General features: G+C 29.7%; 1 protein-coding gene across 12 annotated transcripts in view; it reads left to right on the top strand.

Moving 5' to 3' along the window:
- Window positions 1-1,316: 1,316 nt before the first annotated feature.
- Window positions 1,317-9,493, top strand: part of fry (microtubule binding protein furry) — a 31,658-nt gene continuing 23,481 nt past the window's right edge. For 4 of the 12 annotated variants that reach the window (XM_089174440.1, XM_015326535.2, XM_089174437.1 and 1 more), the window contains exons 1-22: window positions 1,620-1,771; window positions 2,200-2,289; window positions 2,388-2,429; window positions 2,763-2,939; window positions 3,004-3,188; window positions 3,259-3,458; window positions 3,528-3,737; window positions 3,824-4,031; window positions 4,109-4,246; window positions 4,322-4,556; window positions 4,626-5,029; window positions 5,110-5,691; window positions 5,763-5,898; window positions 5,982-6,152; window positions 6,216-6,405; window positions 6,491-6,667; window positions 7,597-7,743; window positions 8,113-8,283; window positions 8,356-8,505; window positions 8,594-8,763; window positions 8,861-9,132; window positions 9,234-9,388. In XM_089174440.1, the coding sequence (XP_089030566.1) occupies window positions 2,247-2,289; window positions 2,388-2,429; window positions 2,763-2,939; window positions 3,004-3,188; window positions 3,259-3,458; window positions 3,528-3,737; window positions 3,824-4,031; window positions 4,109-4,246; window positions 4,322-4,556; window positions 4,626-5,029; window positions 5,110-5,691; window positions 5,763-5,898; window positions 5,982-6,152; window positions 6,216-6,405; window positions 6,491-6,667; window positions 7,597-7,743; window positions 8,113-8,283; window positions 8,356-8,505; window positions 8,594-8,763; window positions 8,861-9,132; window positions 9,234-9,388 (4,163 nt within the window). In that variant the 5' untranslated portion in view covers window positions 1,620-1,771; window positions 2,200-2,246. Of the gene's footprint in view, window positions 1,443-1,616; window positions 1,772-2,064; window positions 2,113-2,199; window positions 2,290-2,387; window positions 2,430-2,762; window positions 2,940-3,003; window positions 3,189-3,258; window positions 3,459-3,527; window positions 3,738-3,823; window positions 4,032-4,108; window positions 4,247-4,321; window positions 4,557-4,625; window positions 5,030-5,109; window positions 5,692-5,762; window positions 5,899-5,981; window positions 6,153-6,215; window positions 6,406-6,490; window positions 6,668-7,596; window positions 7,744-8,112; window positions 8,284-8,355; window positions 8,506-8,593; window positions 8,764-8,860; window positions 9,133-9,233; window positions 9,389-9,493 lie in introns of those variants that run through there. The other 8 variants (XR_016177223.1, XM_089174433.1, XM_089174434.1 and 5 more) reach the window with 7 other exon arrangements.

Genomic DNA, 9,493 nt, shown 5'->3' with positions numbered 1-9,493 from the left:
GTTCGAGATACAACGTGTCCATGAAATTTCATTTCCTTATTTTATCAGTATAGATATAAGAAATAGAAAGATAAACAAGTTCGTTAACATAGAGGAAAATTTAATCTAATGTCACGAGTAAACGTTTAATACTACATACACCGATAGATGATTTTAGATGCAACGTGTTATATCATTCATGCATATTTGGAACGATAAAATATCTACAGTAAGATTTAAGTGACCTTGTTTACGCATTTGGCTACGTTACTATATTATGTTTTGTTACAATAATAAATCTAAAGAATAATCTATGATTATTAATATCAAATTCGTATTATAATGATCAATATATTTCATCGTGGTAAAGTAATTCGGAAAAAAAAGATTATGTTGAGGTTAAGTTTTTTAATTATTATTATTACAACCTGTTAAGAATAACAAGCACTTTCGTAAAATGCTTTATTTAATTTATTATTCATTATATAATTAATAAGTATTTAAAAGTATAAGTTTATAAGCTTACAAATAGAAAACAATGCTTGTTACATAATGTCTACTATAGGTATAACATAAAAGGTAATATATATATACATATATATGTATATGCCGAATCAATACGATAGTCAAAGACTACTGTCGAAATATACAGTTAGAAAATGTATTTAACATAAAATAATCATTGAATTTTTTTCAAATGTCTAATCAAGAATAATATACATATATACATATGTATGTATATGTATTGCTAACGCAGCGTGTGACGTGACAAGGGTCTCCAGTTGTTATATTGGATTGAATGACAACCTTGATATTAAAAGTGTAGACAGTATCTCATATAACTATATTTCGTATACGATTTCAATCATGGTCAATGCACCTGAATTCGATTATTATTACACTTAAAATCTCATCGAGATAATTAAATAATGCTATCAATGTTAATCGATCTATTATTTTCATTTTTTTCATATAATCATTAAAAAACCAATAAGAATTCATTATCATTCAAATTATAGTAATGAAATCAAGAAAGTAGAAATATATATAAATGATTTTTTAATTATTGAAATATGATATTAACTACTTGATTCAAGAATGCTAATAATGATTGTAGATTGCAAGAATCGTAGTTATAATTTGAATAAATATAATCAAAAAAATTGATTACAAAATACTGAAGTAAATTAAATAAATCAGATTCATTCCGTAATATAACTGTATTATATATATTATAAAAGAATACTGTATATATATATATATGTTTATATTTTTTGATAGTATTGTACCGTTATCGCGTTAAGTACCTACTATCGCCCACTGGCGGTCACGGTACTAACACCACTGACATTGATCGAATTTTTACATTACAACGTCAATAGATAGAAAGAATAATGATTTTAATGCAATAATTAAATAATGATTAGAAATGTGTATGAGGAATAAAAAGTTTCAATTATCATGTGAGTTTCTTTTTTTCGTAATTGTGATATTTTTATCAGAATAGAAAATTTGTAAAAATCAATTTTTGTACTACTTAAGTATGTATAGAAAAGAATTATGGAACTAGAAATTTTTAATAATTTTTTAACTTCCGGCGACACGAACGCCAAATATGCCGACTATTTTTAACTATATTTATATCGTGGTTGATAGCTATTGGATGATTCCTTAGCAAAGTACTAAATTGTAATTATTGGTTGTAATTATCTAATAATTTGACGTTTCAATCAAAACATAACTTAACCTTACTCTTGCATTGTTACTTTATAGATAAATATTGCTTATTTGTGTAAGTAATGATGAATTGTCGATGCATTTGCGAATGCATTTTATTTGTATCAGTTAAAATTTATTGAAAAATATATATATATATGTATATATACATATATACATATATATTTATAGTATGTGATATGTGTTACATATAGATATATAGATATAGTTGTCATGTATGACACAGTAATACATGAAAAGTTTGACGATTTTTAATATTTTAAATATCAGTTTGATTTCATTTTTATAAATATAATCATTGAAGAAAGTGATATATTTTATTTTATTATTTGTTAGTTGTGTTTTAATATTTTATACGTAAACATGAGATAACGTCAATTGCAACTCAAATAAAGTGTATATAGTATATATATATATATATATATATATATATTAATGATATGGTATAATCAACGTATTCAGATAATTTAATAATTGTTTCAGTTTTATTAAAATGCAGTGTACTCATGGTATAACAATATACTGTATAAATGTTACCTGAAAGTGAAAAGAATATAGACAACATGATAGAAGGTAAATTAAATTTATTATGAACACAACACTGTGTTATTATCAGTAAATATAAAAAATATAATGCATTAAACTCATATCAGAAAATATCATACTTATAGGAGGGGATACGCAATCCAGTTCAACAAATGAATCACATACTGGTAAGTTTTAATTTTATCAGTACTTCGTACGTATAAGTTATTCTTTAAAACTATATTTATGTGAAGTCATGTGTCAAGCTTGATATAATTAAGTTAGTGTTCATTGTAGGCATCTGTTACGTTACAGAATGGGGCTTCATCTCTTACCTTTTCCTATCATATTGAATTGTTGGTTGTTAGATTCAAAGACATTCTGTCTCCAATAATAGAATGCATACAATCAGACATAACCTTCATTAACTTTAAATGTCGACATTATAATACGCATACAAAGTTTAAATAATTATTATTAAAGTGAATATAGAAATATTTTATATTGTTCATTTCTTTTAGAATCTTTGGAGTCTAGAATTGTACATAGTGAGGGATTACATGAAGGTACATCTATATCAATATCCCAAATTAATCCTGAAACTAGTCAGGAATTACTTACGGTTCATGGAGCAACGCAAGGAGAGAGTAGTGATGCAGTTAGTATTCATACTGCAAGTACCTCAGCCTCTGGAAATGGTAAGTCTTTTGCACATTGATATTTATATTGTTATAAAAAACAATTGTTAACCTGTTTTTTTAGAATCCAGTTCTAGTAGAGTAAGTGCAATAACGGTTATATTACCCTGGGGTGCTCAAAAAGAAACAGTAAGACCACAACAAATTGGAGACATGGATTTAAGTCCTGGAGAATTTGTAATGCGTACATCATTTGCTAAATTCACTGCTCAAGCAGAGAAGAAAATGGAAGCAGTGATGACAGAACACGTATGTATTATATTTTATGCGATTGGAATTGTTTTTCTTGTTTTTATTATTAACAATAATGAAATTGTAGGAGAAAGCACTTTCAAAAATATTACAAAGAGGAGAGGATCCACAATTTGATCAGCTTTTATCGGCATTCGGATCAGTTGCAGAACATTGTTTACCTTCTATTTTACGAGCATTATTTAACTGGTATGAAAGACAATTAGGTGATAAGGGTAGTGATCAAAAGAAACCTGCTGCTGGAAAAGAAGATCAAAAAGGCAAAAGGTACCTTTTTTTTATTTATTTAATTGTATTTTTGTACAAACATAAGATTAATAATACATATTATTTCAGTATTATGTATACAATAGTATCAGGAAGTGTAGAAACGGTAGAAAGAAGCGAAGCAGATTTACTTCAAGAGCGTCGAGATCTTGCTGTTGAATTTATATTTTGTTTAATGTTGATTGAAGTGTTACGACAATTACCATTTCATCCAGGACACGAAGATTTAGTAACATATATTGAAAATATTGCCTTTAAACATTTTAAATATAGAGAAGGGTAAAGTATTATCTTACAGAATATTTCTATTCATCATTTTGTTTATATATTATATGAAAATAATTTCTTAATAATATATTTTCTAGTATACAAAATGAACCCAATGCTGCAAATATACATATTATTGCTGATCTTTATGCAGAAGTGATTGGAGTTTTAGCACAGTCAAGATTTATGTCTGTTCGAAAACGTTTTATGGTAGAATTAAAAGAATTACGTGCTAAAGAACCTGGACCTCATACTACACAGAGTATTATTTCTTTATTAATGGGAATGAAATTTTTTAGAGTTAAGGTAATTGTTCTTCTGTATATCATATATGTATTCATAAGTTGTTATAGCATTTAAATAAACATATTGTATATTTTCAGATGGTACCGATAGAAGAATTTGAAGCATCTTTTCAATTTATGCAAGAATGTGCACAGTACTTTCTAGAGGTTAAAGATAAAGATGTAAAACATGCTTTAGCTGGTTTATTTGTTGAAATATTGGTACCAGTTGCTGCTGTAAGTTAAACAAATTCTAATGTACTATATGTAAAACAATAATTATTGACAAATAATGAAATTGTTTGAATTTAGGCTGTTAAAAATGAAGTCAATGTACCATGTTTGAAAAATTTTGTTGAAATGTTATATTCTACGACATTAGATATGTGTACCAAGTCTAAACATAGATTGGCATTATTTCCTCTTGTAACATGTTTATTATGCGTTAGCCAAAAAACATTCTTTTTACAAAACTGGCACTATTTTTTGGCTATGTGTCTTTCACAATTGAAGAATAGAGATCCTAAAATGTGTAGGGTTGCATTAGGTATGTATAATCAAATTTATAAGATAAAACTTTAACACATTATATTATTTATTGATAAATATTTTACAGAGGCTTTGTATCGATTACTTTGGGTATACATGATACGAGTTAAATGTGAAAGTAATTCAGCAACACAAAGCAGATTACAAAGTATTGTAAATTCTTTGTTTCCTAAAGGATCCAAGGCAGTAGTACCAAGAGATACACCTTTAAATATATTTGTCAAGATTATACAATTCATTGCACAAGAAAGACTTGATTTTGCAATGAGAGAGATAGTATTTGATTTGTTATCTGTGGGTAGACCAGTCAAAATAATTCTAACACCTGAAAGAATGAGTATCGGGTTACGAGCATTTTTAGTAGTAGCGGATAGTCTTCAACAAAAGGAAGGAGAACCACCTATGCCAAGAACTATGGGTGTATTACCTAGTGGGAATACAGTTCGTGTAAAAAAGACTTTTCTAAACAAAGTAAATATCATATTAAATATATCATAATTCATTGATATAATTTTACATAAAATATTTACACGATTGTTCATAAATTTCAGATGTTAACAGAAGACACAGCTAGGAGTATCGGAATGTCCTCTTATTTTCCACACGTTCGCAGAGTGTTCGTTGATATTTTACGAGCATTAGATGTTCATTATGGTCGTCCATTAATGATGACAAGTACTCAGAATATGAATAAAGAACCTGACGAAATGATTACGGGTGAACGTAAGCCTAGAATAGATCTTTTCCGTACGTGTGTCGCTGCAGTGCCTCGTTTGATACCTGATGGAATGACTGGAGCAGAGCTAGTTGATTTGTTATCACGTTTAACCGTACATATGGATGAAGAACTTCGTGGATTAGCATATCAAAGTTTACAAACACTAGCATTGGATTTTCCCGATTGGAGACAAGATGTTGTTCTAGGGTTCACACAATTTCTTGCCAGAGATGTTCAAGATACTTTTCCTCAACTCGTTGATAATGGCTTAAGAATGTTATTACAACTACTTACAAGTTGGAAAAATGCATTAATTAGTCCTAATATTAGATTGAAAGAACAAACAGTTGACAATACAAGATCGAATATACGGCCGATCGTAGATACGACTATAAAAAGAAGTGAATCCGGACAGGTACAAATTGTATAATATATTTTATAATTAAGAAATTTAAATGAAAGTTTATTAATGTTATTTATTTTTAGAAAGTAGAACCAGTATCGTGCGTATTTCATTTGGTAGAAGGATTTGCATTGGTAATGCTTTGTAATTGCCGACTTTATCCTCGACGATTAGCTGTACATATACTTCGGGAATTAAAATTTTTATTAAAAATATTAGGTAAAAACAAAATAAATGTTTATCCTCAGTGAAACATATGAATGAAAACAAAAGGTAGAATTTCTTGTTTGTTGTAATTCTAGGAACTTCTGACGATGATCAACCTGTTATTGATGTGATAGATGCTTGTTGTCCAACTGTATTAGAAAAATGTTATCATATGTTGCCACCAGCAGAGAAAGCAGCCGCTGCATCTACATTTAATATTGATCTTCAATGGATAGCTGATAGAAGTAGTTGTGTATGGACAGCAGGTATGCAACTGATTACATTTTATTTGAATTTAATAGAATATTTAATGTCATATGAAATTATAGGATTCCATGATGAAAACAGCACAAAAAGTTCATCTTCTTTGAATTTAAATGGAGCTGATCCATGGGGAACCTGTTTGTTTGCATTTTTGGAAAAGGACAGAGTACTCAGTCAATGTTCCAATGCTGTTGCTCATTCTTGGCCTATTGTTTTTACAAGAATAAATTCTTTATTTTCTGTAGTCGATCCTACGTGAGTTGAATCATATTATTATCATATTTTAATTGACAAATAACAATTTTGTCATTTAATTTTGTTTTTTCTTGTTTGTTTTTAGACCTGTCAATGATAACAGAGCTTCTCTTTTACGAAGTTCTACTGCAGTACGAAAGCCAGTAAACGAGAGAGATGTTTATATGCACGTTTGGAAAAATTACTTGACATTTGGATATAGAGTTGTACCACCTGTTCCAAGTCCTGTTGTTCGGTGTGCCAGTCCAGATTTAAGTCTCAGGTAAATTAATGTATTTATATTTTATTCAAGCACTTTATAATATACTTTATTATATCATATGATAATGTTGCATATATTATATTTATGTTGATGAAAAAGTTGGGGTGATTATATATATATATATATATTTATGATGGTTAGGTTTATATAATTATTATTAAGTATTAATATATATATGTAGATTTTTTATTCGATAATATGACAAATAATATTTAGATGATTAATTAGTATAAATTAATAATGATATTCAGATTGAAATTGTACGGTCTTTACGGTATACGGTTGTTTACAACTTTGCTTTTATGTGTAGTTATTAAAAGAAGAAATATCAATTGAAAATTATTATTATTATTATTAATTGGTATCAATTGGTGTTGGATAATAATGTCTGCTTATGTCTGTTGTGAAATGGAAATTATTATCTTCATTAATTCTATCTTCTTTATACTTTTGATTATATTTCTCTTGTCAAGATTATATCACATTGTCGATTAGCCACCTTTCTCTTCTTCTGGCACGTATATCAATCCTAACTTTTTTTTTTGTCTCCGTTGCAACTTAAAATAAACTCGAAGAAGGTATTTTCTTGAATTATAACATGCTAATGATGACATGCACGTTCACTGAAATCCTGTTAAAGCACCAGGTAGCAAAAAATTAACTTTCTTTATCAAAACTAGCACCAATTTGTACCAATGTGCGCGCTTGCATTCGGGAAGAAGAAGGGTTCAAATTTTTTGCATAAATACATTATATTCTTACATGCGCACATTGCTTTATTTTTTCTGCAACAAAGTTACACTTTGCATGTTATCTGTTATTGTTTCATACATGTATGTACACTTCTGGGACTTAGAATAGTAGTTTCTGAGCAGTAAATAACATTTGATACAAGGAGCATTGGTGGTACACTGTATTGCATACTCTAGTGGTCAGCATACGGTGGAGTTTGGTGTGTTGTGCATGAGTAAGGAGTTGAGTCAGAGCCTGGAGAACCTCGGCGGGGTGCAGACCCTGCCGGGCCGGTTCTCCGTTCCTTCCATTTCCGGCATCTACATCAGGCATAAGCGGACCAGGTGAGCCCTAATTTGAATCAGCTGTAAACGACCATTTTTAGATGTCACTCAGAATTAAACGGTCATTGGCAATTTGCACCACCATTTTAATCAAGATTATTTACTTATAAGGCACAATATCCGTAAGATTTATATAAGAGTTTCAGCTTCAAGCAGGATCCTACTTAAACCAGTTAATCACTATACTTGCTCGCGACATAAGCACTGTCCGTACCTAGTCAGATGACCATTTCCGATCGCAGTTATCGTTAATCGCGTTAAATCCCCATTCGTTCGTTTCATATCATCAGTACATTTGTTTGTATGTGTATAAATGATCAATTGATTTATTGATCCAAAGAAACAATTATAATAAGATCATTCTCACAGCTCATCGCCGGATAGTCTTTCTGCTGAAAGAGGTGATAACAAGTCGCCTGGAACTAACGCGAGCCCTGCGGCTCTGTACAAATTAACGGTGCCTCTTTTGAGATGCGAGGCTATTGATGTTAGAGATGCAGCTGTGCAAGCCATCGGTAAAGTCAATGCCGATGCTTTGAAGTGAGTATTTCATTTATAATTCCGCTTTCATATAAAACATTTCAAATATTGATTTATTTTTTTATTATTTAGAGACCTAATGGAAGAATTAGTTCCTTATATACGAGAAGCTGTTGATCGTAAACAAGAAAATATGAGACGTAGAAGACGTAGAGATGCACTCAGATTGCAGTTAGTTCGAGTTTTGGAATTGATCGCTGAATATGGAACATTTGGAATCTGGTACGTTAGACAATATTTATCTTTATACTCAAAGTATCATCACATAAGAATTTGTTTTTGATATTAATAAGATTAAATATCTTTTCAGTCCAGCGGTATTAGATCGCGAGACACAATCTCTTCATCCAACATTCGTCGAGTACATAGACGGTGCACGTATTTATTTAGAAAATGAAACTGACAAAGAAGCACCCGCGGTCAGGGATATAAAGTTACACTTTTGTAATTTCATAAGAAAAATGATAGAAAGTTTTTCATGTGAGTAATAAAATAATTAGATTTGTTTGAACACAAATTGTTAAACCATTATAATATTTTCTTTCAATTGTTTTTTTTTTTTTTTTTTTTTTTTTAGTGGAAACCTGTCACAGTTTATTGAAGAGGGATTTAAGACGAAATTTATTTATGCTATTTGCTAGTTGGGCTGGACCCTATGGTAGACCTCTAACAACTGTATCATCTTTGAACGAAGAAGACAAAACATGTACGGAATTACAATTTTCTGCATTACAAGCTATGAGTGGTTTATTATGTTGCGGACCATGTTTCAATCCGCAGTCACTTTCCGAGGAGGGTGCAATATTGTACCAATGGTTAGATTTATTATTAGCTAGTAAGGATGAAAAGGTATAGTTACTTTTAAGATTATATTAAATTATTTATAATATCCTTTGATATTTCACACACATGATACTTATCATTTTGTTTTGATTGCAAATGTACTTCAGATTTATGCTCTGGCACGCGAAACGGTTGTTTTATTATTGGAAGGAAATCCTGATATTGGTGCACTTCTTGATTGGGTAGTTGATAGATGTTATACAGGGGCTCCTCACGTTGCTGATGGTTGTTTTCTAGCATTAGCAACAATATTTAGTGCAAGGTTGGTTTTTATTTTTTATTAAATTACAAAATATTAATAGAGATCTCAACAGTATTCGTTAAGTAGATATTTTTAATACAATTTAAACACAATAATTAGAAGAAT

The sequence above is a fragment of the Polistes dominula genome, unplaced genomic scaffold (assembly GCF_049000335.1).
Source record: "Polistes dominula isolate Pdom_NZ unplaced genomic scaffold, Pdom_raw_medaka contig_83, whole genome shotgun sequence".
Classification (NCBI taxonomy): domain Eukaryota; kingdom Metazoa; phylum Arthropoda; class Insecta; order Hymenoptera; family Vespidae; genus Polistes; species Polistes dominula.
This window is presented reverse-complemented; position numbering and strand designations above follow the sequence as displayed.